Source organism: Columba livia, chromosome 13 (assembly GCF_036013475.1).
Source record: "Columba livia isolate bColLiv1 breed racing homer chromosome 13, bColLiv1.pat.W.v2, whole genome shotgun sequence".
Taxonomy (NCBI): Eukaryota; Metazoa; Chordata; class Aves; order Columbiformes; family Columbidae; genus Columba; species Columba livia.
In genome coordinates, this window is record NC_088614.1 from 12,153,823 (window position 1) to 12,180,915 (window position 27,093).

At 55.9% G+C, this 27,093-nt stretch overlaps 3 protein-coding genes across 4 annotated transcripts; 1 reads left to right on the forward strand and 2 right to left on the reverse strand.

The window, feature by feature from the left end:
* Nucleotides 1-606: 606 nt before the first annotated feature.
* Nucleotides 607-7,502, forward strand: LOC102086907 (RNA-binding Raly-like protein). Its single transcript, XM_065029076.1, has 7 exons — nt 607-759; nt 2,778-2,856; nt 4,843-4,893; nt 5,220-5,368; nt 5,712-5,825; nt 5,914-6,080; nt 6,477-7,502. The coding sequence occupies exons 1-7, from the start codon at nt 723-725 to the stop codon at nt 6,513-6,515; spliced, it is 636 nt and encodes a 211-aa protein (XP_064885148.1). The 5' UTR covers nt 607-722; the 3' UTR covers nt 6,516-7,502.
* A 791-nt stretch (nt 7,503-8,293) lies between these two features.
* Nucleotides 8,294-9,480, reverse strand: EXOSC6 (exosome component 6). The gene has a single exon (XM_065029075.1). It carries the CDS (start codon nt 9,382-9,384, stop codon nt 8,539-8,541), a length of 846 nt encoding a protein of 281 aa, XP_064885147.1. The 5' UTR covers nt 9,385-9,480; the 3' UTR covers nt 8,294-8,538.
* On the reverse strand, nt 9,474-25,515 carry AARS1 (alanyl-tRNA synthetase 1). Of its 2 annotated transcripts, none has more exons than XM_065029067.1 (21): nt 25,377-25,515; nt 24,188-24,397; nt 23,365-23,553; nt 22,869-23,014; nt 21,548-21,739; nt 20,976-21,120; nt 19,646-19,791; nt 18,990-19,098; nt 18,743-18,893; nt 18,245-18,369; nt 17,807-17,951; nt 16,992-17,170; nt 16,359-16,472; nt 15,414-15,620; nt 14,576-14,760; nt 14,038-14,146; nt 13,269-13,382; nt 12,267-12,386; nt 11,681-11,767; nt 10,122-10,235; nt 9,474-9,759 (listed from the first exon to the last, which is right to left on the reverse strand). In XM_065029067.1, exons 2-21 carry the CDS (start codon nt 24,329-24,331, stop codon nt 9,574-9,576), a joined length of 2,907 nt encoding a protein of 968 aa, XP_064885139.1. In that variant the 5' UTR covers nt 24,332-24,397; nt 25,377-25,515; the 3' UTR covers nt 9,474-9,573. The 2 variants fall into 2 exon arrangements, with proteins under 2 accessions (XP_064885139.1, XP_064885140.1); XM_065029068.1 differs by having other exon boundaries at nt 24,188-24,351; nt 25,377-25,470.
* Between the last annotated feature and the right edge of the window lie 1,578 nt (nt 25,516-27,093).

A 27,093-nucleotide genomic window follows, 5' to 3' on the forward strand; every position in this document is an offset into this window, starting at 1 on the left:
GTCAAACCTGTGCCCCACTGCTGGTCGTTGTCAGGTGCCTCTGGAGGAGACGTGCTACCACTGTCCCCATGCTGGCATCCTGCAGGGACCCACCCACCGCAGAGCTGGGGAGCCACCTCCTTCACCTGCCCTCCTCCCTTCCAAACAGCACGCTCCATTGCAGGACTGGGGTAGAAATTAAACCCTCACCATTCAGGGCATCACGTGCTGGCTGTTTACGCTGTGGCCTCGGCTCTGTGGAGGGATGGCAGAAGTTGCACTGCCACCGGCAAGGCTGGGCTCAGGGCTTTCGGGTGAACTGGGTAAACTGGAGCACAACTGAGCTGTCGGCTGAGGGAAGCAGAGTCCAATGGGTCAAGGGGGGCTGGAGGCAGGAGATGGGGAAGGAGCCTGGGGAGGATGAGAATGGTCCAGCACAGCCACCACATCTGTGCAGCTGCAGCGGGGTGCGGGGTCGAAAGGCAGAGCCCCCAGCCCAGCGCTGCCGCCAGGTACCTGCAGGCAGGGACAGGCAGCAACGCTGCAATAAAGCATCGCTGCGCCTGGGGAGGGGCGCGGGCGTGGCGGGGCGTGGTCGTCTTTCCCCATCGCCGTGCAGCGGTGGTACGGCCCGCGGTCCCCCCTCTCCGCCAGCCTCTGGTAGGGCCCGGTGGCGGCGCGCTCGGGCCGGAGCGGCGGGGCTGCGGGGGCTGCGGGGCCGGGGCTGCCGGGGCTGCGAGGGGATGACGCTCTTCGGCGGCGGGGACGCGGGCTGGAGATGTGAGTACCGACCCGGCTCGGGCCGCCATCCCTCCCGGGTGCCCCCTCCGTGATCGGCCTTCTTTCACACACCGCCCCCCCCAGTAAATGCTCCGGCACTGGGGTGCTTGCCCGGCACTGGCTGCCCTGCCTGAGAGAGGGGTGTCCTCTTGCAGCTGGCCTTCAGGTGCACGTAGGTGTCCCCCATACGTAGCATCCCACCTCGGGCAGGGCCCCCTCCCGGTACCGAGCTGCCTCCTGCCCCCCACCACGATACCAGTCCATGCCCACGGCTGGGATGTCCTCCCAGTGCTGGGATGCCTGTTTGTCTCCATACCACCAACCCCCTGCCAAGGGCAGGGGTGTCCTTCCAGCATCAGGATGATTCCCATACCATTACCTCCAGGACAGAGATGTCCTCCTGCTACTGGGATGCCCCCCACACTATTACCTACCCAGGACAGGGATGTCCTTCCAATACTGGGAAGTCCCCCATACCATTATCCCCCAGGACAGGGATGTTCTCCCAGTACTGCAATGTCCCACCTGCCATTACAGGGAAGGAAGCCCAGATGCAGGGTCGATGGCCCCAGGGTGCTGGAGCCCTGCTGGCCTGGGTCCCCTGTCCCAACAGGACAGCCCTCTTGGTTGCAGGAGGCTTGTGGTGGGGTGCCTGGTCATGGCTGAAGTCTCTGGCTGTGGTGTTGGGGTCTCCATCCCACTGGAAGTAAGGGGAGTGGGTGGCTCTGCCAGGCAGGTGTGATGGGTTGGAGAGAGGGATGTCAACGGTGGGTTCTGGTCCTAAACGGTGAGCTTGCCTGTCCTTGAGGATGCTGGCTGTACCCACAGAAAATGGGTGACAGTGTTAACCAGCACACACAGCGCAAGTGGAGCACCTTCCCCAGCTCACCCAGAGATCAGAGCCAGCCCGCAGACTTTGTCACACAAGGTGACAGACTGGAAAGCAAAGTGCTGGTTTCTTTCTGCTCAGATCTTCCTCAGAAGCCCTTTCCTCCACAGGGATGGAGAGACCTTGCTGTGGCAGATATGGGGCTGGAGGGGACTCATGGCCAGTATCCATACTCCTGGGGAGGTCTAGACCCCTTTGATGAGCTGGTGTGTTCCCAGAGGACTCAGGAAGCTTAAGCTTGGGGTTCTCTGGTGCATCTACAATTTCACCTGTGGGACAGCTGGTCACACTCACCATGGCCAAGGGGGAGCATGCAAGAGGGATACCTCAACATCTCACCCACCAGCTCCTACCCCAGGGGCCGGAGAGGTTTTGGAGCCCCGCAGATTTACAAAATTAAATATATGGAGATGTCAGTAAAGCTTTGCATCAGTGGTGCTCAAATGTATACTGAGAAAACAGATTCAAGGCACCTTTTAAATGGACATTGGCTGTGAAGTCCTAAAGAAGGGTTGAAGAGCATCACTGGGAGGTGTGATGTGGCATCACCGAGCCGCATGTCTGGGGGCATTTCTATCCCGCCTCCGAGCATCGCACACATCTCAGCAGCCTTTGAGAGTGCGAAGCAGCTGGGTGTGGAGCTTCCCCCATCCCTGGCACCTGTCTGTGGTGGGCAGCACTCACTGCCATTCTGCTGGCCTGGGGGTCTCTGAAAAATGGCCCAACCACCCAGCAGGGGTGACAGCAAAGAGAGATTCACCACAGTGCGGGAAATGTTTCTGGGGGTTAATTACCATCATAATAAGAGGTGCTTTCTGCCACCCTAATTGGGGCCTGCCTGGCCTCAGCTGGGCTCCCGGGGATGGGGCAACTGTGGGAAGGGCCTGCCGGAGCCGCTCTATGTCCTGGCACAACCCTGGGCTGCTCCTGTCCTTCCCCAAAAACTTAAAGAGATGTGCCAGTCTTGAACTTGTCCTGCGGATGCTCTGGAGTGGGACATCTCCAGTGGGGAGAGGAGCACGGCTGGGAGTCTCGGGGAAGCCGATGCCAGAGACATATCCATGTGGGATAGGATGTTGGCACCTCCTTTTCTTCCCAGCACTCATTTCCTTCCTTTCTCTCCCCTCAGATTTGGACATGGCCAGGGAACCCACACCGAGCCGGGCCAGGCTGGGCCAGAAGCGGCAGCACAGCAGCAGCCTGTACCAGTGAGTGCTGGCGCCTGGGGCAGGGGCTGCACCTGGGGGGCACCTGGCTTGGGCTGGAGACTGTCCCACCTTTGGTTCCTCTTCCTCCCTCTCCTCTCCATCACTTGCCCATCTGATTGTGCTGGCTGCCCGTAGTGGTAGGTGTGGGTTCGTGGGCTGTCCCTGCCCCATCCCAACGGTGAGACTGGAGCATTGCCAGGCTGCACCGATGGCAACTGCAGTCTTCGCTGGGTCCTGTCCATTGTGTGTTGCTGGTAGGGTGTGGAGATTCCCCCTTCCTCATCCGAAGGCACCCAGGAGAAGAGCAGAGCCTGGTGGTCTCCATGCCTGTCGATGCTGGTTGCAGTTCTGGCCTTTAAATGCTGTTCTGCAGGAGACAGACAGAGGCACAGAGGGGTGGCATTGGCCCTGGTGATGGCAATAGATGATGGTGATGATAGCAGAACAGCAGTTCCTCATTCCTGGGAGGTTTTGGCTCCCTGGCTCGGCAGGCATGTGATGAGAAGGGGACCGGAGCAGGGCTCCGTCTGTCTCATTAGAGAGCTTTTTGCAAACACCCTGATTGAACTAATTGCTCTGCCCGTTGCCATGGTGCTGGAGGGATGCAGCGCTGGCAGGGCAGGGACCGCGGGCCCTCCTGGGCCACTGGAGCGTGGCAGCTGCTGCATTCCCAGGGGATGCTCTGAGCAAAGAGCTGAGCTGGGAAAACCCTTGCTGTGTCCCTGGCTGAGCGCTGCACCCCAAGACTGAGTGTGTCATGGAGCCACTGGTGTTCCCATGGCAGGGGTGGCCTGTGGCATCCCCATCTCTTTCGGCATGGGCTCTGGGCAACAGCAGCCATCAGAGCTGGCGTCTTCCCTGTGCCATGTGTGTGCATCAGGACTCCTCTCCAGCTGCGCATTCCCCTTGTCCCCAAGGCAGGTTGTGACCTTCCTCCCTGAGTGAGGGGCAGGAGGTGGGGGTGCAAAGGACCCACCATCCCTGTCACAGTGATGGAACCTTGCAAGGCAGAAAGGCTGGACCAAAAGCTCCCAAAATAATCCCAAATGCAAAGAACTGGAACAGGTGGGTCCTGGCACCCTGAGGGTTGCAAACGCACCCTTACCAGGAGGGCTGACACTTGCCAGCTGTGCCCCATGTGGATTATCCTTGAATAAGGCAGGGTGGCAGCAGGGCTGGGGATGCCTTTGCCACAGGCTCCAACCTGCCTTCTGGGCTGGGCAAACCTGACTCAGGCTTGGTAGCCACAGGCAGGGCAGCCCAGGTTGCCTGTTAGCCCCACCTCCCACAAACCTTCAGCTCTCCCTCAGCTTCACCATCAATCCCACAGCAACAGGCTCATCTGCAGAAAAATCTGAAGCCCTGGGGGACCTTGTCCTGGTGCCCCCCAGTCCCGGCAGCATGTCTGGGAAAGGCTCCTTGCTCCCAGCGATGCTCTGAGCATGGCTTTGTGTCCCTAGGGTTAGGCTTAATCATACGCTCCCTGACTCCACAAGAGCTGAAGCAGCGAAATGGGCTTCAGCATCTTTACCCTTCCTCCTCCTCCTCCCCACTCATTCCTGGTCCACGGTGCATGATTTATTACCAGCATGTCGCCTGCCCGCATTGGAGGCAATCCTTTGATAGATCGCTTCTTAATTTGGAGCCAAGTGAGCTGGCAGCATGCACACAGAGCCAGGGACCACGAAATTTAACATCAGGGTGCTCTAAATGCAGCTTCCTGAGAGCAGAGCCTGCTGATGCTGTCCCGGGGGCTCTCTCTCCATCCTCCTCAACACACTTCCTTGGTGGCAGGGCAAACCCCTGCCAGGGCACAGCCACCTCCCTGGACCATGCTGCAGCTCAGGCAGCTCCCATGGTACCTTCTGGCATGTCCCCAGGGATGGAGATGGGGGTTCCTGCCCTGCTGTGCCCAGCTGCTGCCACTCCACGGTGTTCATGGTCCCGCAGTGTACATGACTTTTCCCCTCTCTCCCCCTCTTGCAGCAGTAACTGTGACCTGGACTATGATCTCTACAGGGACGACTTCCCATACCGGTGAGCACAGCATGCCAGGAGCAGGGGGGACTGAGCACGCTTCTGCAAAGGCAGAAAGCAGGGTGTCCCTGGACATCTGTCCCCCCATGTCCAGAAGAAACTTGATGGCATTGCCCGCTTCGAGGAGCATAAGCACCACAGCTTCCCTGGGCTGGGAGCCTCAGGGATGGGATACACGGGCCATGGGCAGTGTGTGGGCTGGGCAATGCCCAGGTTGGGGGTCCTTCACCACAGAGGGACCTCAAGAGGTGCTACCTTGGCTGGCAGGGGCTGCTGCTGCACCTCCGAGGTTGCACTCACACCGCTGTGCTCTTGTGCCCTTGCAGGGTGTACGAGTACCAGAAGATCCCCCCCCTCATTAACCGCATCCCGGTCAAGGCCAGACGAACTCATGTGGAAGGAGGAAGAAAAAGCAGCCTGAGCCCACAGCCTGGGCCGAGGAGCAGCACCAGCTCCACGGCCGGACGGACAAAGTGTAAGTGCGATGCAGCTGGGAGGAAGAGGAGACTTGGCCCTTGCATCTTGGTGCATTAGAGCAGTGATGGTGCCCAAAAGTCCCACTCAGTGCTGACCCTGTTGCTACAAGTACCCAGCTCCAGCAGACATGGCCTAGACTGTGCTGGGTTGGTGGGTGTCCCCTGGACTTGTCCCTGTTCCCCAGGGATGCTCTGATGGGGAGGATCCTCTGGAGAGAAGGATGCTATGGCAAGGAGGATTCTCTGGAGGAGAGGATGCTCCAGAGGTCACTGCCCAGGACGGCGTGTCTCCCCAGCTCTGGGCAGAGCCAGGTGGAATCCTAACAGTTCCTCTCTCTGCAGTGCGGGCTGAAGAGCTGCACTCCATCAAGGGGGAGCTGAGACAGATCAAGGCGCAGGTGGACAGTCTGCTGGAGAGCCTGGACCACATGGACCAGCGGAGAGAGCGTCTCACAGGTGAGGGGATGGGCACAAAGGGACCCTGCGAGGACAGGGCTGATGTTTGCACAGATACCCCACATTTCTGCTGTCTCTGTCCTTGCAGGGTCCAAGGAGAGTGAGAAGAAAAGGGCAGAGACAGGGGCAGAGTCCCCATCCTCAGCAGGAGAGGGGTCACGGGAGCCCCGAGGGAACGAGGAGACAGGAGCTGATGGGCACAGCGACCTGCGCAACATCGACAGTGCTGAGGAGAGCACAGACACAGAAGAGACGGTAAGAGGAGGGTCAGATCCTGTGCCAGACTCTGTGCTTTCCTAAAATATGTCCTCACTTACTGCCCACATGGGTCCTGGTGGAGGATGCCCAGAGAAGAGGAGATGCTCCATCAGGGTTCCCCAGTGCTGTCCTGCCTGTGTGCCAGGGATAAAACCACTGGTGCCTCTGGGACAGCCCCAACACCAAATCCCCACGTGTGCATTACTCGAGCAGCACAGCCTGCAAAACCCCCCTTGAAGTAAAAATATCCTTTATCAAAGCTGCTGCTCCCACACCTACATCCCCCAGCTGGGTGCAGGACCCAAGGTGTCCCTGTGCTGGGCAGGGTGCCAGGTTTGACCCTGCTGCCTGGGCACATCAGAGGACGGCCACGCTGTGTGTTTCTCCCTGCAGGTGAAAAACCACATGTCAGACCCCGAGGGAAGCCAGTAGATGGACTGGGATGCCGTGGCCTCTCCCCCTGGCCAGCCCTTCCCTCTCGTGTTCATATTTTTTTGAGGCTTCCAGCTAGTGCCACACGTGCCGCGAGATGCCTGCTCTTGGCACGGCCACCCCTGCCGCCGGCAGCCCCACGTCCCACCCCTGCGAGATGCCAGCCAGCCGTGGCGAGAGAAGCCTTTGTGTTTGAGTGTGCTTGTTTTCTTTTTCCTCCTGTTTTCAGAGCTAGGGATAAGCAGATGTGGCTGGGGGAGGGAGGGGAGGAGCAAAGATAAAAAGAACTGTATCCCAGAGGAGCATCCCAAATCCTGGTTGCCTTGCGTGCAAGCAGTCCCCCACCCAAAGGGTGCTGTGGGGTGCAGAGAAAGCACCTCAGGGTTCCCAGCCCCTACGCACAGGTTGCATCCCAGCCTCCCCTGCCCTGCAAGCCCACCGCTGTCTCCACGCTCAAGGAACTGGCTCAGCAAGGTTCAGGAGGTGTGGGTACAGCCCGATGAGGCTTTTGGAGCCGCTAGGCATCCCATCATGATGCCATGGGGAGGGACCACCTTGAGACAGGTTGGCGGGGCTTTTGTAGGATTTTGGGAAGGAGGGGTGGAACTGAGCCCAGCTCCAACACCAGCTGCAGGGCCAAAAGTGGGGCAGTGCAAACCCAATTGCTCCCAGCCACCGTTGCTCACAAATGGGTTTCCTTAGTGGTTTACCTCAGGCTGTTCTTGGCCATGGATCACGTTCGCAGTCAGGACTTCCATGAGCAACTCTGCCAGGGCTCCTGCGCCCAAGGAAATCGCTGTCCCCCCCGTGCTCCCCAGCACTGCATCTCGGTTTGGTGTCCCTCATTTCTAGGTCATCCTTCTCTCGCTGGTAGGAACTTGTTCTGTATTTCTAATTTGCTCTGGTAAAAGAGTGTATCGTGTTGGAAAGAAAAATTATTTGTATTTCTTTTCTCTGGTTATTCCACTCTGACGCAGTTTTTAACCATCTTAAGTGTATGTGTAATTTTTATACCCATTTTTATACTGCCTGACACAGCCCGAGACTCTGGACGCTTTCTGGGCTGACGCCTCAGAGGCTGCTTTCCCTGCAACTCAACCCAGAGGCAGGAGTAGTGCAGCTCTGCCCTGTTTCTCAACAGAAATGTTAATTACCACCGTCACCCGGAATATTCCCTACCAGCCTGGTGCGGTTCAGCTGGGCAGACAGGACCTGTTCCTCTTCATCCCCAGGAATAACCAGACCCCAAAGCAGCACCCAGCTCCTCCTCACCCCTCGAGGAAGGACAGCGGGAGCAGAGGTGGGTGATCCCGATGCCTGGCTGCTGGTCACCCCGAGTGCATCCTTCCACCTCTGCCTGTGGCTGGCATAGGCCCCAGCAGAGCCATATAGGCAGAAAACTTACCAGAAAAACCTGATTTATTGTAAAAAAAATAACCAACTAAACACACCTCTGCCACCCTGAAGTGCTGCCTGGGCAGGAGGTCCAAGACATGCAGTCTGTGCTACAATGTGGTTCCTGCTCAGTGCTGCCCGTGTCCTGCCTGCGTGGATGGTCATGGTGGGCAGCTCCACGTGCGGGTCTCAGTCCTGGTGTCACCCCAGGGTGGGCTGTGAGGTCCTGCAGTTCTGGCAGCTGCTTGGAGAGGGGTCTCTCAGCGTGCGAGGCTGCTTGGGTCCTGCAAGGCCACTCGGGAAGAGTCTCCTGTGACTCCGGGGCTCCTCAGGCAGGCTCCGGGGTGCTTGGGCAGTGTGGGTGCTGCTTTGGGGGTTCTCCGATGGTGGGGTGGAGGCAGGCTCCGGTGTCCTTGGGCAGGTTTCTTGGGCCTCCAGTTGCGTGGGCAACTCCAGGGGTCTTCAGCAGCCCGAGAGCTGGCTCAGGCTGGCTCTGGGGGTGTCTCTGGCAGCATGAGGTTTGGGTCAGACAGGCTCCAGTAGCCTCCGGCAGCACTGAGGACAGCTTGGATGGGCTCTGGGAGACAGCCCCATCCCCAGACGGGAGCCACCCAGGCATGGTCAGCGCTCAGGCAGTGGTGGCAGCGGCGGTGGCAGCAGCAGCGGCATCACGGCGGCGGGCAGCCCGCAGCAGGCTCTGCCGCAGCACGGGGTACAGGCGGTGGCAGCCGTCGAGGCCGAGGCGCAGTGCCTCTGCCCAGCTGTCGGGAGGGCTGCCCTGCCCGCCGCCCAGCACCGCTGACACCTGGTTCAGAGCGGGCAGAAGAGCCACGGTAAGCTGGGCGACGGCACGGCGCTCCTCGGGCTCCCCGGGCTGCAGCATCCAGGCGGCGGCGGGCCCGGGAGCCCGGCACAGGGCACAGCCCACGGCCAGGTCGTACATCTCCACCCCGGCATCAGCCAGGGCCAGGGCGGCGGCGCTGATGGCGGCGGCCAACGCGGAGCCCCCGTCCTGCAGCAGCAAAGCGCTGACGGCCAGGCGGGCCCGCGGGTACCGGGCCAAGCGCACGGCCGGTTCCAGCGCTTCCCGTAACGCCGCCGCCGCATCCCGCTCCGCCTCCCGCTCCGCCGCCGAGCCCGGCCGCCACCGAGCCCCGCGCCCGGCGAAGGGCGCCCGGTGGAACTCGCACAGCAGCCAGCCCCCTCCCGCCGCCGTCGCCCCGCCGGGCTCGGCCGCCTCCCGCGGGCCCCACGCGGCGCAGAGAACCTTAGTGCCGCCGCTCAGCTCCACGTAGGCCGAACCCTCCGCCTGGCTCAGCAGCCCGGCCCGGGCGAACAGCGGCCGCAGGGCGCAGGGATCCCGCGGGGCCGCATCCTCCTCCTCCGGTACCTCCCCGCTTCCCCCGGCCGCTGCCCAAACCTCCGGCGGCTGCGACTCCTCCGGGCCCTGCAGCCGGCGGTGATCCAGCGGCATGGTCGGCCGGGAAGACGGGCAGCGAGCGGGCGGGCAGGAGGAGGAGCCCAGCCCGGCCCGCCCCCGTGAAGCAGAGCCGAGGCGGCAGCGCGCAGGACTGGCAGCATTTATTGATAGGAACGGCGGGGTTGGCTCAGCAGCAGGCAGAGGATGGGCAGGAGGGCAGAGGGGGGGCGGTGACACCCCCCGTCAGTTCTTCAGCTCCCCCAACCGGAGCGTGGCAAAGTCCGTGGCTAGCTTCAGGGCTTGCTGCAGGCAGCCCACGTTCTTGCCCGTTGCCTGTGCGGAGACATCCTTCCCACCACCTTTGCCGTCCATCAGGCCCGACACCTCCTGCACCCACTGGCTGGCCTTCAAGCCCTTATTTGCTGTCTCCTGGGTAGGAAAAGTAAAAAAAAATTAAAGGAGCTCAACCTGAAGCCAGCAAGCAGTGAGTAAAGAAGGTCCACGAGCATGGTATCTCAGGACAAAGCTCTTCGAGGTGCAGCTCCTGGAGGACAGCAGTCCAGGGGCAGCCTGGACTTAACCACGCTAATTCCTGGCTCTTTTCACTTCACTCTTTGCAAGGCACACCTCTTCTACCCCCCAGAGCCTGATGATAACCCAAAGCACAAAGATTGTGGCTCTTGCCAAACCCACATGAGTTTTGGCCACGTAGTGTTAGATAGTCACAGCCCAGAGGCTGCAGATCCACCTCTGAGGCTCAGAGAAAGGCAGACAAGAAGTCTCAGCATTACCTGGGGCACCTGACACAGGCAGGTGATTCTGCCAGCTTCATTATCTACAGCGAAGAGCATGGTGGCAGTCTGTGGGGAGTAAGTCTTGAAGAGCTTCAGAGATTCGTTCAGGGCCTGGAGGAGGACAAAGTCATTGCAGCTCACCTCTCCTGTGCTCGCAGCCAGCCCTGCTCCACCCCCTGGCACCCACGGAGATCCCGGGGATCTGGACTTGCATTAAACCAGACAGCAGCACCGTGCAGCATTCCTCACAAGAGTGATTTTCACATCCCCAGGTGTGCAGAAGCCTTGGCAGGGGACAGAAGGCCTGTCTGTGTACCCTCATGGCTGCAAGTAGGCAGGAGTGAGGAGCTGCTTTTATTTCCTCACCTTCATTTATCCAGAAATTGGCAGAATTAGTGACCACGCAGCCCCAAAGCAAGAGAGCCTTTGCCTGAGTGTACTGGCTGGAGGGAAAAATGCTCTGCCCTGCGATGTGAGCTCCCAGCAGGAGGAAGCAGATGTTCTGCAGCAAGTCAGGAGGACTCAAATGCAGCGTGAAGAAGCTGCCAGGGTTATGAGACACAGCAGGCATGCTGGAGAAACTGCCAGGCAGCCTGTTATTCCCAAGGAGACCGTCATACTTGCTCACATAGACAGTAAAACGCAGGACAGTGCTCCACCAGTGGGCCCTCCCGCGAGCAAAGTGATGCTGCTGTAGCTGGAGAGGGAATACGCAGCTCCTCAGGCTGCTGGCACCGCCATTACCTGGGGATGCACCCTTCTGCCAGGGGGAACACCGCGCTGGCACTTAATGCCAGCAGGAGCGCTGGTGTCGTGGGGATGGCCACAGAGAGCCAGCAAGCGTCTGTAAGCTTCCCGGAGAGGAAATTTAAATAGAGCATTAAAACCCAAGAGGTCCAACGTAAGGGCACAATCAGCCCCCGCTGCCTGGCACTTGCTGGGCTCAGCACTGCAGCACAGCGCACGCAAGGGAGCTTTTGTTCACAATAGAAATTGCTCAAAAAGAAACTTAACTTGTGCATGGAGGAGGCAAGGAGCAGTTTCAGCCCTGGTCAAAGAATTTGAACCTTGCTGCAGCAGAGCTCAGGAGCTGGGGAGCAGCTCTCTGGCCTGACTCTGTCCACACCTGCAGCCTGGGATGCTGCTCCCAGAGCTGATCTGCAATGGCCACAAGCACCACAACTTCTGTAGGTTGGCAGAGCTGCTGTTCAGAGTTCCTCATGCCTGCTCTTTAGTGTCATGACTGTTCCTGGATGAGTCTTACCTGGGACCTAATGTGATTTCTGTTGGGGTCCCTATCCATCACCAGGTCTGGAAGCTCAGCAAATGGCCAAGGTCCCTTCCACACCCCTGCAAACCCATGTGTTAATCCAGGAGGTGAGACAGAGAGAGTATCCCAGTGGTCCTCCCCTTCTCCACCAGCTGCTGCTCAGGGCTGGCACGTGGCAAGAGAGACAGCTCTGTAACACAGCACTACCTCCACAAGCCAACAGAGACCAGGCAACTGCTCCTCAGGCACAAGGAAGGTTTTGATGAGAGACCAGACCTTCCCATACCTTTGCTGAAGCTCCATTTTCCATTTCCATGATGACGAACGGCTGGTTAGGGTGACTCTCGATGACTTGCTTGGTCTTCTCCAGCACCTGAGTACAACAGCAGTCAGATACTAGAGCACACACACTGCATATGGACACAAGAACCACCCGGGTGGATCTTCCCTGCAAGTTCAGAGGCCCCCCCAAGGTGCCCCAACACACCCACAGCCCAGCCTGGAACAGCCTCAGGCTGCAGAGCCAGGAACAAAACGTGCTGGTGGGCAGGTGTATGGTTTGCAAGGCAGCAGCAGTGCTGTGTGTGATTCCTCCTCTGGAAAAATCCAATGGGATCTAGAAGGAAGAACCACGCACCACCCACACCATGCACCCAGAGGCACCATTAGGGCAGGAGCACCCCAACTTCCAAGATGTGCTGCCAGGACTTTACCCCAGGGAACAGGCGTGGAAGTAGCCATGCATTGGGAGGGAACTAGATGGCTGAACAGACCGAGGGGCATCCCCACAGCTCAGCCCCCTTCCACACTGCACACAAGCAGAGCTCCCACAGGAGCCCCCCCAGCCCTCCCACACTGTGCTTTGTGCTCACTCGTTTCTGGATGTCGGCTTTGCTGGCTCGGTCCAAGTCGTCCATAACTTTCTTCAGTGCTTTAACAGCCTCTCTCAGCTCATCTTTCTGCCACTGTGGGATAACAGCAGTGGCCAGTGTCTGCAAAACAGGGGTGGGCAGAGAGAGTCAGAGGTATCGGTGTCTGTGGCAGGGGATGCTGCACTGCACTCATGAACCTCCCCTCCTGTCAGGGAATAGACTGCCTTAGCTTACTGAATTATTGGGTATACTGCTTCTTACAGAACATTTTTAGAGATTGCTTATATAGAATTCATTTAGCACAAGTAAGTTTGCTTAGCATAATTTCTGCAAGCCGGGAACCTTTTAACTCTGCTTTGTTAAGTAAAAAAGGCCTCAGAGTCTTCAAGCTAGGATGTAAGGGGAGCTCCGCCCTGGGGGATAAGTAAAGGAACAGAATGGCGTCTGACAGGAGATGATAAAGAAGAATGTTTTGGTCTGCCAATAATTTACTTCTCTCCAGCTGCAGGTGCAAAACAGCAACTATAAGTCAGGACTCCAACTGACAGCCTGCCTGACAAAAATGAAGAGATCCAATGAAGAACAGGGAGACCCCAGACTCTAATTTTGCAATTGACCCAGAGTGATGTGCAAGGGGTGGGGGCTGGATTTGTGAGGGTATAATTGTCCATGTTTTTTTCACTGAGGGTCCCCTCTTCAGGAGACACCAACCTTGTGCTGCTGTAGACTGTACCTTGCAAATAAATTATTTATTTTAGAACAATTTCTGGAATCCATGCCTGAGTCTCTGCTAAGGAAAGCCTAGGGAAAAGAAACTTCCTTAACACCTCCTCTCCCAGGGCCTGACAACTCAGGCAGGAGGTGTTGGCTGCAGCACCCACAGGACACAGTGCTGTTCGGACAGGAGCAGGAAGCTGAACTTGGGCCTTATTAATACCACCCAGTGCTGGCAAACAAGGTCCCCTTCACTTTAGGAAGGCAGAGCACTGCTACCATCCTCACCTCACTGAGATCCGTGATCTCCTTCTGCACATCCTTGTTGGGAGCTGTCTGGACCTTCACCTTGGCCTCCAGGGCTGACAGCAGCTTCTTGAGGCTGTCGACTTTCCTGAGGGCCTAGCAGAACACAACCCAAGTTCAGTCACACAGGGAGATTTAGCAGGCTGGGCTCCTGGCTACCCCAATGAGAAGGGGTTACGAATACTGAAGGCCCACGGGAAGCAGCACTTGACCAGAAACAGGGTGTGATGCTGGCGGACAGGCCCCCAGACTCTTCTTTGCCAGAAGGAGTGCAAAAATCCTCCAAATAAAAGAAAAAAATCTCCCCCACCAGCCCCCTTCCTCTAGCAAGCACCAGCCCAATCTAGCCCAGGACCAAATCTCCTGCCTGCTGTAGCAGACAATTCTCAGACTCCACAGCTCTCCTGTCAATCTCACCAGTTGCTGAGGGCTCTACATCTGCAGCCCATTCTGCAAAACAACCTGAACTTGACCCCACAGCCACTTCCAGGACCCACCCTCAGCTCTTCTAACAAAACAGCTACAGCCACAACCTCTCTTCCAGCTCTCTCCTCCGGCTGTAGCACAGCTGGGGGCCTCCAGCACAGCCTTTGCTAACAGCAGCATCCTTCTCCATGAGCCCCTTAGACACGCCAGTTCTCCCTGGTGATGACTATCCAAACACTGATATTTGGCAAATTTGAACTACAGGAGCCTTAGCACAGGGTTAATATTTGGGATTTCACAGAGGATCTCTCCTGCCTCCCTTTACCTTCCGAGCTTCGGCCCCGGTGACTGCAACTATCCTCCGGATGCCTTTAGCAATTGCTTCTTCTGAAACAATCACAAAAGGGCCAGCGTGGCTGGAGTTCTGCAAGTGCCTTTGGAAAGAACCCAGAAAAGACCCACAACAAGAGAGAGTTAGAAGTCCACCTCTCATCTCAGCAGGACTCAGCATGGAAACAAGAAAATCATCCTGCCAGGGTGCTGCAGCAAGCGTAGGGACAGGCAGAAAACCCAACCCTGCCACTAAAAGCAAATGAGTAGGGAAAGGGTGGCAAGGGCAATGTTCCCAGCGCTGTCAGAGACTGTGTGTGGGCAGGGACAGCACACAGGCAATTTTCCTGCCTGCAAAGGAAGATTTAAAATGCAGTTTGATTCAGGACTGAGAATGCAAAGGCACATCAACACCACCACCTCCAGCTCTGCCCAGCACACACCCACGGCACCCACAGCAGCACCCAGGCTCCCCAGGGACTGACTCCTTTTCAGCCACCCCACAACCTTCCCCAGGCACCCCAGATACTCACGTTCCTCCACAGAATTCAACAGAAGTGACGGAGCCTGCAGGGCCAGAGGGGTCAGCCAGCAGCTCCTCCACAGGGATGCCAATAGAGACCACACGGACAGGATCGGGGTAGGTCTCGTCAAAAACTGCCCGCAGTCCTTGGATAGCTTTGGCTGCTGCAAGAGGGCAGTCTTTGGCATAGACGGTCTGCAGGAGACAGGAAAGGGACACTGGTAAGAGCTGGTCCTGTCACTCGTGACTGAGGGCCTTCGTTTCCAGGGAATCCTGACTTCCTCCAAAAGATCCTGAAAGGGAAGTTATGTGCCTCACCTGCACTGGGGTTTGTTGAGCTTCAGACATCCTAAAATTGACAGGTGCCCTCCCTTCAAAATTCTTGATATGTTTGGCTATTCAGACCTGCTGGGCTCCTGTACATTCATTTTGAACCACAGGCTCCTGAGCAGAGCACAGGGTCCTCCAGGGCCTGTAGTAACACGGGGCTGGCACCAGGCAGAGCAACTCTCTTGCCCTCAAGGACAGATCACTGGAGGGTCTGGGTATATACTGTAAATCCATCCAGCCCTGCAAAACTGACAAATTTCTTGGCTCTTGTAGCTAATGTGACACTAGAGCAGGCAAAGAAACACTCCAACCCTAGACAGGGCTTGGTACCAAGGAACAGAGTGACCTACATGGAGTTTTTCCACTCAAAATTCTCTGTTATGCCAATCTGTGCACAGTACTGCATCAGCAGCTTGGAAGACTCCTGCTGGGCCAAACTCCCAGCATCCCAGAACATCCAAAAGCCTGACTCAAGGTATTTTCTTCCTGAGTACATCCAACCCAGTGGCTGTACTCACCTTTGCCTCCTCAATCATCTGATTGGCAATCCCTTCGACTTTCTTGATTTCCTGGGTAGACAGGGCTCCCTTGGCTGTGAAGTCAAACCGCAGCCTGTCCGGTGCGACCAGCGACCCTCTCTGGTCAGCTTCCCCCAACACTGAGCGCAGGGCGAAGTTGAGGATGTGAGTGGCCGTGTGGTTGCTCATGACCGGCCTCCGCCGAGTCTGAGGGAGGAAATCACTGTTAGACAGGGTCTCACACTGCGGAGCCAAGATCACCTCTAGCAGCAGAAGTGTACTCCAACAGAAACCTCAATGAGCTCAGGAGACCAGAAACAACTTATCATACTTGCTGCCTTGGAGCCTCTGCTAAAGAAGCAGGACATTCCCCACCAAATTTGTGCATGGCTTTTCCCTGGCAATCCCCTTGCTGGGCCTGTCTGGAGAGAGGGCAAGGACAAACCAGGTTGCAGACACTGATCTCCACTCCTCAAGAGGGACATGCACTGCAAGATGGAAGCCTTCCCTCTTGCTCCACAGGTATCGCCTCTAGAAGGAAGGAAAATGCGTTTTGCAGACCAGGTTCAACCCCGCACACACTCAGCAGACTGAGCGCACTGGAGCAATGTCTGGAGGAGGGCAGAGAGCCCAGGCTCTCCACTGTCATCCACAACGCAGTGGAGCACCGTACACATTCCACCTCTCAGTTGTGACCATAAATGCGTTTCTGTTGCTGCAGTGAAAGCCAGTGAGCGTGGCACTGAGCTTGCTGGGCATAGTCTGCCTTGTGGTGGGAGAAAGCCAAGTGCCAGGTGGGAGATGCCTCCAGTCAGCCAGGCTTTTCTGTGTCGTGTGCCATGGGCAGAGCTGGCCCCAAACTCCAGGCCACCCAAGTGACATCAACGGAAACAAAGACAAAATCGAGGGACAAAAGATTAAGTCATCTGTCATACCAAGTCTTACCTCATCAATAGACAGGCAGACCTGATCTCCCACTTTCAAGTTTCCATATAGAGTTCCTATGTGAAGCACGTAGCCTCCTCGGACCTGCACATTCTTCACTGTGAATTCCGTTTTCTGTACAAAGAAGGAAACGCCCCTAGTGAGCAGGGCAAGGGCCACAGGGAGACAGAGAGTCCAGCCAGAGCTCTGAGCTGCAACTGGAAAAGTCTCAGCTGATAGCCAGACTGGTGTGTGTGACAGGAAAAAGCTGAGGGTGCCCAGGCACAGCACACAGGGCCAGAAAGGCATGAAGAGGCATGAAGGTGGGGCATGGTTATGGGGCACAGCAGAGCTGGAAGAGCTCCCCAGCTCAGCTCCCAAGCACAGCAATCCCAGCACCACCACCACAGGCACCCACATTTGGTAACAACCTGATGTTGCAGCACAGAGTTCAGTTCCCCAAGAAGTAAGGGGAGCAAACTCCAGCACGTCTGTGCCGTGCTGTACATCCGAAAAGGAAACCTGTGCAACTCCTGACACCCGCCATGGACAGGAAATTGCTGGGGCTTGCTGGGCCCCTTCTCCTCCTCAGCACACCCCTGCCCAGGCCCCAGCTCAGACTTAGTCTTGCAAAAGGCTCTCAGGCCCACTCACATCCTCTCTGCCATCGTCCTCCTTGACCATGTAGCCCTCGTCATAGATCTGCCCACCCTGCTCGGCGTAGAAGCAGGTTCGGTCCAGCACAATCCCACACTCCTGGCCAGTGGATACCTCCTCCACAAACTTCTTCTCCCTGCGGATGGCTTTCACTGTGGCCACGAGGCTCCCAAAATCTGTCACCAGGAGAACAGGCAGTGTCAGTGAAACAGGAAAACCTTGTAGGTACCACATGGGAGCAGAACCTCATAGCAACATCTCCCAGCTATTGCAGGAGTTCATGGCAGCTACATTTGTATGGGGTAAGGAGAAAGAACCAGGGCAACAGTTAGTTGGACAAGAGGAAATTTCATTCTGTGCCCTCCAAGGCAGGGGCCTGTGAAGTAAAAGCCACATGTGCTGCTACAAGCCTGGGGCCTCCTGAGTCTCCACTGAATCAAAGAATTAGCAGCAAGAGCCAGAGCAAGCGTGCTGAGGACAGACCAAGCACAAACTGCAGTCTCCTGCGTCATCGGCAAGAGGGCGGCTGGGAAACACAAACATGGGAGTGTGAAGACACAAAGCTGCAGGGAACAGGAAACCCCTTAAGACTCTCTGATCACGTTGGCAACAATGGACCTGAGCAGCAAGGCAGCCCTTGAACAGTCTGCCCTCCTCTTTCCCTGCTCCCTTTGTTACAAGCAGGTGATTCACCCGTGCAGTTCCACTCCCGCTCCCATGTCCTGTAAAAGGTCAGCCCAGAGGATTTTCCTGAGGTACATGGCAGGAAAGGTTTGGAAGCAGAGGAGAGTTCTGAGAAGGTTTTTACATACCATAGGCACCACTTGAATCTGAAGCATAGCTGTATTTTGGCGAGTCATCCGTCACCTCCAGTCCTCTGGATCGTAGCTCTTCGATGGCATAGATGTCCAGCATGAGGAGGTCCTCCCCACCAGCACCCTTCCCTTGGGATTTCAGCTGCCAACAACAAGCACCAAAGTTTGAGAAAATGAGAGAGTGGGGAGATGCTCCCAGCACCCCACCAGCTCCATACAAAGGCTGAGCTCAGGGTCCCAGGCCTTGCAGTGTTAGTGAGCAAACTCAGCCCCAGCTGCACAGAAAATACTCATCCCACCACAACTGCAGTGCTATGCCCTGGGTGTGTGGGTGAGGCGTGAGCAGACACAAAGGGGCAGAGATTCATGACAGCAAACTACAAGGAAGAGAATCCTCCCTGCCCGGAGACCAGCTCCCCTGGAGTTGTTATCTACCTGTGCATTTTTCCGCTCTTCTTCAAAGCCCTCCATGTCCACAACAAGGCCCTTCTCCTCTGCAATCAGTCCCGTGAGATCAGCAGGAAAACCATAGGTGTCGTACAGCAGCCAGGCAGTATCACCTTCAGAGAAAAAGCAGAGCAGTCATCACTTCTGTTCTGCGAGACACTGCTCCTTTACCCCCTTTCTGACTGCCTCTGTCCCACCCAACTGGCTCTGCACCACAGTGAACAGGTCTGGTGAATGTGAAAATCAAAAAGACTCCTCTCTGACAGCAGAGACATCACACCATCATCTTGTGTCTGGGCAGCTTAGAAACCTGAGCAAGTGAATACAGGCCAGATGGGTGGCCCAGCTCTGAGTGATGGTCTTTTCACTCCAACTCTGTCCCCCGACACCTTCCACGACCTCTCAGTTCCCAGCCCAGCTGAGCCTTAACTCAGTGCGAGATACTAAAAGCCTCTTGGTGCCTTCAGACAGAAGTCACAGACCTACCAGGGATGGTTTTACTGTCCCCCAGGCTCTGGATCTTCCTGTCCAAGATGCGACGCCCTCTGCTGAGTGTTTTCAGGAACTGATCCTCTTCTTCATTAATAATGTCCTTCACCATATCTGGGTCCTTCTTCAGCTCAGGAAATGCATCTCCCTGCACATCCAAGACGATTAGTCAGTCAACACAGAGATCCACACATCTCAGCAGAGGAAGACTGCAGCAGATACAGCAGAGCCAGGAAGAACTTACCAGTGACTGCACCACCACATCAACCAGAGTAGCAAAGAAACCCTTGGGGGCATTGAGCTTCTCGTGGGAGTAGCGCACAGCCCGTCGGAGAATCCGCCTCAGCACATACCTATGGAACAGCAGAGCTGCTCATGCAAACGTCACACCTTCGGGCTGTTCCCAGGGGATCCACCAGCACCCCCTCCCAGGACCAAAAGCACAGGGTTCCCTCCCCACATTTTCCTTCAAGTAGCTGCTCACACCAGCAGCAAGCCAGAGCTGAGGTGCCAGGCATCAGTTCTGTGACTCAGACTCATGACATGCTTAAGAATCACTCCTGTGAGCCCAGAAGCACCCACAGCACAGCCCACCCGCCCAAACTTCATTGTTTTTTTAACAGCAGCACTGCACCGAGCAGGGTTTTGTGCCCGTGTGCCCACAGTGACCCTTTCTGGGGTCTGACACAGCAGGATTGGTACTCACAAGTACCCTCATACCTTTTGCATGGACCTTGCTAAAGGGATTCAAGTGTCAAATATACTGAGCAAACACCCTGCTATCCACTGCTTTCACGACAAATTCAGAGGCATGCCAGAGACACAGGAGATCCCAGTCCCCTCAGGGAAGCCATGCTGAACAGAATGAGAGCACTAGCGATGCAGCAGCTCCCATCTTACCCTCTGCCAGTGTTGTCAGGTCTGCCCCCATCAGAAAGAGCCAGCGTGATGGTCCGTGCGTGGTCAGCCAGCACCCGGTAGGCCATGTCTATACCATCAGCATCCTCAGCACCAACCTGCCCCATGTACGGCCTGGCACCCGTGCCCTGGGCAGGGAGGAGAAGGCAGTGGGCAAAGGGGATGATTATGGACAGTGGGGACCAGTAGCACGGCAGAACAACGGGGACGTGCCTCACAAGTCAACCCCATTCCACTGCCCACAGCCACAGAGGAAGAAAGAGGTGACTCAGTGAAGGCAGGGAAGACAGAGAGCTGCAAGGCTCTGCATGACGCCGCAGCCAAATGATCTCCATGACCAGAGAGAAGGAAAGCCAGTTTATCCCAACACAGAGAGCCCAGGATAGAAGAGAGAGGGACAGAGTGCAGGGAAATTATCTGTTTTCCACACTGGTTCATAACCTGCCCAGTCAAGAAACTTCTCGGATTCTGTTACATGGAAGACAGTCCAAGCTTCTCTCTTTTAGGGTATTTTTATCTGTACCCAAAGGAAAGATACTGCTGTAACAAGGCAGCATTTGCTTGTGGTGCAAACCTCACACCATGGGCACAGTCCCTACAACCAGGCTCCCAGCAGGCAGACGAGGATGCATGGGCTGCACCTAGCCAGTGGCTTTAACATCTACTTCCAACTCTGGAGCTCCACACCTCATCCCCTCTGAGAGGCCTGAGTCTGGGCTCTTCCAGCACAGTCTGCAGCCACAAAGCTTTGCTGCTTCCACAGAGCGAAACAAGGCTTGGACTTGCACACAGAGTTCCCAGCACTGGTATCCAGGAAGATGCAGCAACAGCATGCTGGTTCTGCAAGTGACTGTCATGGTTTATAGCAAAGACCTCCTCTCTCAGGGCATTTTCTACAGATCAGCATGTTTCAGGTGGGAGACTGAAGAACAAATTCTGATGCTGGGTCAGCAACACCACATACTTTCAACCACATGCAAAAAGACGGCGCTTGGCCACATGGGACAGCAGAGCATCTTCCACTCGGAGAGGACCGTGGAGTGTGCAGTCAAGGACAAGTCACAGAAACAGGAAAGCTGTACTGTTCATTGTCCTGTGTTTTCCACTGAAAACATGCCCCAAGGCAGCAATTACTGTGCCGGCCTGTGCTCCTACCCTCAACAATGTAAAAATCTATGGGGCTCGCAGCAGCTGGGAAAGCAAAGACCCACAGACATAACTGCCTTGTTCAACCAGCCCCATTCACCTCCCCAGGGATTTGGGAAATGGAAGCAACTGGGTCAGGTCCAGACCCAGACTCCCCAGTTCATACCTTCTGGATGGCTTCAAAGTAAGGAAGGAAAAGGTCTGTGTCATAGTTGGACATCTTGTTCTGCAGCACAGATACCAGCCTCTCCAGGCCCATCCCAGTATCAATACTCTTCTTAGGAAGAGGTTTCAAAGTCCCATCAGCTTCCCTGCCCGGCCACAAAAAGAAAAGACAAGACGTTATGGATGGAGGCTCTGCAGGGGCATCCCCATCGCTCTCCCCATCTCTGTGAGATTTTGTTCCATCAGATTTACGGTACGGGCCCATACACGAGCCACACACAAGGCAACTGTGATAAATAACAAGACCCTCAATGATGACTCAGACCCAGGGTGGGACGGCACTTATTCCCTACTGAACTCCTGGCAGATGAACTGAAGAAACATGCCCTGTCTGTCCCCAAAGACAGCGTGACTGATCTCTTCTGTACAGGTGGGCTGAGGGACAGAGCATCACAAGTGTCCCAGACAACAGGAAATGGTGAACAAGCCAGGGGCAGTTAGAAAAGTACGCAGCCCGAGTGACCTCCCATGCCACGCTGGAGCAGCCTGGGGTGGGAAGCAGGTCTCGCTCACCTGTTGAACTGTATGAACACCAGGTTCCAGATCTCCAGGACGTTTGGGTCATCCTGATTGACCAGGTGGGAAGCATCTCTGTCCCCAATCCGGTCATAGTGGATCTCGCTGCAAGGGCCACAGGGGCCCGTGTCTCCCATTTCCCAGAAGTTATCCTTCATATTGCCAGGCAGAATCCTGCCCTCAGCCAGCCTGTAATGAGAAACTCTTATTGAACAACTGAGACCTACAGCAAGGCAAGAATTCCCCAACCAAGGACTATAGCAGAGAAATCTCAGCTCACTAATTCCCTGGATGAGTAGACAAATCACCAGGGTCCTGAGCCTCACCAGTGTAAGATCTTATTAGCCAGGTTCCCTGCTGAGGAGGATCAGGCAAGCGTCAGCCCCTGGCACTAGCCCCAGATGAAGACAGAGGCTGACACGACACCTCAGCAAAGCCACCAGCAAGAAGACAGGCAGATCTCCAACTTTAATACACGCAAGGCAGGTTTGGCCCCCCAGAACAGAGGTGTCATGGGCTCAGTGGTAGGCTGCAGAGGCACCTACAGCCACAACACCAAAGGCATCACTTCACTGCTACCTTGTTGGTGGGCTTGGCAGTGTTAGGTTTACAGTTGGGCTCACTGATATTTAGGGTCTTTTCCAATCTAAATGATTCTATGACTGAGCTTTGGCCCACCCACAGCTTGAGTACTGAGGGTGTTTCTCGCTTGCTCATCTCAAGGGGGGTGAGGTAGAAGCAGCAAAGGTACAGAGGAAGGAAACTAAAACTACCTAAGGGCAGAACATCTGCCTTAGGAAGGGAACACGGAAAAGAGAAGGACTCTTCAATTTGTAGAGGACAAGGCTGGGTGGGAGAATACAACTGAGATTTAGAAAAATCCAACAGGTTCAAAACAGAATCAGACATATCCCGAAGGAGCTGGGCCCCAAACAAAGGTGAAAGGGAGTAGAGGGGTCACACTCTAACAAACTAATCCAGTGACTGTGGGAGCTGGGAAAGGAGGAGAAGAACAGAGTGCAGGCCACAGTGAGACATTTTCTCACACTGGGCTAGACAGTCCTGGTCTGACCCAGTGAGGCACTTCTTATGTGCTTAAGCATATAAAAGAGATTTTGAAATGAAAGCTCTCGGTCTCTTCTATCTAATACCAGTGCATCCCTTTGCCTTGGCAGCTCCACCACCCTGCAAAAATTATTTGTGACACTGATTTTTGTTAAAACCTCCTGTTACATGTGCTCTGCCACATAACACGTTCTCTTTTGCTGAATGACTATTGCTCATCAAAACATGCACCTTCCTCAGTTTAAGGCCTTACCCCAAATTCAACCATATCTGCTTGCACTCCAGGTCTGGTTGCAGTCCTGCAGCCTCATTGCCACCAAAATAAGTGACATAGAGTCTTTCAGTGGGGATGCCAAACTCCTTGGTGAGAAGTTCCAGTGCCAGTTTACAAGCAAGCTCCTGCAGAAGGAAAGATGAAGTCAGCAACTGAATGCAAAGAGAGTTTCTCACAGCCACACAGCACACGCAACTCCCCTCAGCTCCAGAACAGAAACTAAAACCTCTGCCTGAAGACACCAAACTGGCAGAGTTAATACAATCAGCTTTGTAAACCTTAAGTAATTAATCTCAAAACATTCTGCAGGGTCCAGGCAGCTTCCAAGATCATTTATTCCAAAGGAGCTACATGCACCTTAGGAATACCACACTGTGACAAGATATTCTCTTTTCTGTGGGCAGTTGCTCTGCTGAGTTCATAGAGACGGGTAACCTTGTGCACAAGATTCAGAGTTGCACCCAGCCTATTTTACCTTGAAATAATCCCCGAAGGACCAGGACCCCAGCATCTCGAAGAAGGTGTGGTGGTAGACATCTTTGCCAACGTCATCCAGGTCATTGTGCTTGCCCCCTGCTCGGATGCACTTCTGAGTGTTGGTAGCTCTGTTCAGTTTAGCGAGCGGGTGTGAGGGGTCAATAGTATTGAGGAAGATGGGTTTGAACTGAAAGGAAAGAAAAAAGAGCAATCAAGGAAAGCACTAGGGACCTGTTTTCAAACGTTGCAAGCAACAGCAAGGCAGTAAGTGTTGTCTGTGTCATGATACCACTAGCCTAGATGTACCCAAAGCAGCTTTCAGAAACAACAAGCCTGCTGTCTCCTGCATGCGAGGAGACTGCAGCACTTAGCTATAATGCACGTGCCCACCAAACCCAGGACTTCCAAAGGGACTGAAAGCAGCCAGATTCCAAGCTGACCAGAAGAAAAAATAAATCAGTGAAAACTGTGTGACGATCTCCAGCAAAGCCCTTTCAGCAGCCCAGCCCCAACCACTCTTTAACGACACTGTTAGTCACTTGTGCCAGGACTAGCAGTGGTCCAAAGTGCGAAGGAAGGGAGGCTGGCAGAGCTCCCATTGCTGCACAGGCAGCCCAGCAAACACAGGAACCTTTCCCAGTGCCATTATCAATTTTGTCAGACTGCAGAGGACTATGGCAGGCAGGCCAAGCACCTCTTTGTAACCAGAAGAGAGATGGAGAAAACAATAACTTTCCACACAAACAGCTCTGCAAACAGCTTCACCGGTTTCAACTGCTGATCTGTTTGTAAGGACCACAGTGCCAGAGTGCGAATCTTACCTGATTCATACCAGCATTAGCAAAGAGCAGCGTGGGGTCATCCAGGGGGATTGTAGAAGACGAGTGCACATAGGTATGCTCGTTTTCCTTGAAGAAGTCAATAAACCGTTGCCGGATCTGGCTAGCTGTGAGTGTGGCTTCCATCTTGAAGCTCCAAGTCACAGCTGTCCAAAGCAAGCAGAAGAGAAAGCAGCAAGGCCTTGGCGCAGTCTGAAGAAACAACAACAAACAGGGTTCTTACATGGTGTCAGCTCCAGCAATAACACCAGCATCATTGCCTCCATCTCCTGAAAGGGTCTCCCCACATTGATAACTACTCCCACCGACTCCTCAGTTTAACCATCAGTTCACTCCAAATGGTGCCGACACAAACCCAAATCTCCTCTGCCCCAACCTCCCCGTTTTCTGGAGCTCGAGCTCAAATTATCCCATTCTTTGAAAACATGTTTTCAAAATACCAAGTTCACCTGGATACTGAGCTTAGCAAGAGGTTATATCTGCCTTGCCAGGGATGCAGGGGAGGGAGAGGATTACTCATGCCTAAAACCATTCAGAATCGTTATATCAGAGAATGGCTGAGTTTGGAAATGACCTCTGAATATCCCCTCATCCCCCCTCCCTCCCCAAAGCAGGATCAGCTCCAGTCGTCCCTGGAAACCTTCCTGGTGAGAAACTGCATCACCACACCCGCACCAGGGACAGGTGAGGGTTTGGAGGTGAACACCCCGCTATATCCTATGGGGTGCACTGGGCTGCCCCCCCCCCCTCCAGAGGGCCCGGCTCCCAGGTGGCTGCTCCGTTCGGGAGGCACCATAATGCTCCATCTGACTAATGGCAGCGAGGGGGAGGGAAGGGCCCGGCGCAGTGTCGGCTCCCGGCGCAGCGAGGCCTCTGCCCACACACCACGCGGTCCCAAGTGCCCGAGGACACGCGAGGTCATAGCCGGTGCCCGGCAGCCACGCCGGCAACCAGACATCCCCCCGCAGCCCCGCCTGAGGAGACCAGGGCACCGCCACCTTCCTGCCCGCCACCGCTACCCGCCCCGGCCGCCTACCCTGCCAGGCCGCCTCCCCTCAGCCCGGGGGCGCCCAGCCGGGACACAGGGAGCAGCCGGGCCGTGGAGGCAACCCCCGAAAGTCAGTGGTCCCCGGATACCCCCCAGAACACAACGGAACGTCCAAAGCCCTACCTACGCGACCGCCGCCCCTCGCTCCGCACCGCACCGCCGGCGCCACTGCAGCGCCCGCTCCGCTCCGCACCGCACCGCCCCTCCCCGGCGAGCCGCCGCGCCCCAGTATCCGATTGGCTGCTGGGGCCGTCGCTCTGGATCAGCCCCGCCCCCTCCTCTTGCCCGCACTTGGGGGCGGGCCACTGGCCGGCTGATGCAATGACGGGAGGCGACGGCCACGTGATGCGGCCGGGCTGAAGCCGGGCAGGGAGCCGCCATTTTAGAAGTGCCAGTCTTGCTGCGGGGCTGGGCGTGGAGGGACGGTAGGGACAGGGACCGTAAGGGCTCTCCAGCCCCTCCTCTCTTCGGGCACCGTGACTCTGCAGCACCATGAGATGCTGGCCCACCTGGTGCAGCCTTGCAGACAGTGGAGGTGCCATGTTAACAAAAAATGTAACTGTGAGAACAGCTAAGCTTTGAAACAGTGGCCGAGGGAGACTGCAGGTTCCCTGGAGGTCTTTGAGGTCTGATTCAAGCAACCTGATCTGAAGTCATTGCTGACCCTGCTCCTCTGGACAGGGCTTGGAGTAGAGTCCTCCCAGGTCCTCTTAACCTGAGTGGTCCCCAGGTGCCTTCACAGCATTGGGATCATGTAGATTGGCCTCATCACTTCCCCGGAACATCACTTTTGGCCCCAAGCTGTGTTTCCTGAGCCATGAGCGTGTCTGTGCTGCTGTCCTGCTTGGCCTCTTGCCATCAGTCAGCTATTTCCAAAGGTTGCTTGCTGGTTGCCTTTCACAGCTCACCTGCAGCTATTCCCACCATGCCTGGTCCTGCCCCCCTCTTTGCTTGTGTCTGTTGTCTCCTTCCCAAAGAGCCTGGAAGGAAAAGAGGAAACTCCAGTCTTGTTGGTTCCTGATGGGAACTCTGCTCTGGATGGTGCTTGCAGATAGCAGGGGTGGGCAAGTCTGCACAGTGCAATTGCTCACATGGGTGATTACACCCTCAATAACTCCTGCTGCTGCAGCAGCTCTGAGTCTGATACCATCCAAATCCACACCCAGCACGCTCATCTCTCATGGGGCCATTATCTGACCACGAAGATGGAAGGAAACATCCCTGCTTCATGCTCTGTGTCACCTGAAAGCACATCTTCCAAACCTGGAGTCCCTTCACCATCTCTCAGCTGCTGGCCCAAGTATTTCCCTGGTGATTGCCAGACCTGGAAGCAGTCAAATACTTGGGGAACAGTCAGCTCTGTCCCCTCCACTGGGCTGAGCGAGGCTGGGCAACAGATGTGTCCCTTAGGGCACACCCAGATGTGACAGAACAATCCCCACCACTTTACTCTTCTTATTTCCTCCCCACCTTAAATTCAGGTTGCCCCAATTCTTCCCTTTCAGCTGAAGCTTTTTACATAGCAGCTCTTTGTTTCTTTTAGCACCTTACTCACTCCTGCCTCCGAAAAATTCATATCCCCAGGCTGGTCTGGGCTGCAGGAGCTTAGGCTTTGCAGGCACCTCTTGGGTTGGCGAGCATCCAGCAAGGAGAAGGTCAATGGCTGTGGGCTTGGAGCCCCTGCATTGGGGGGACAGGGGTGCAGGGAGCTGGGGGTCTTCTCTGCTGGCTCCTGGGTGCTCTGGGTGAAGCATTGGCATGAGTTGAGCTTCCAGTGCCAGGAATGCCCTTCTTGCACTTCCCAAGATGGGCTTTGCATTAGCATCCCTGGGCTCAACGA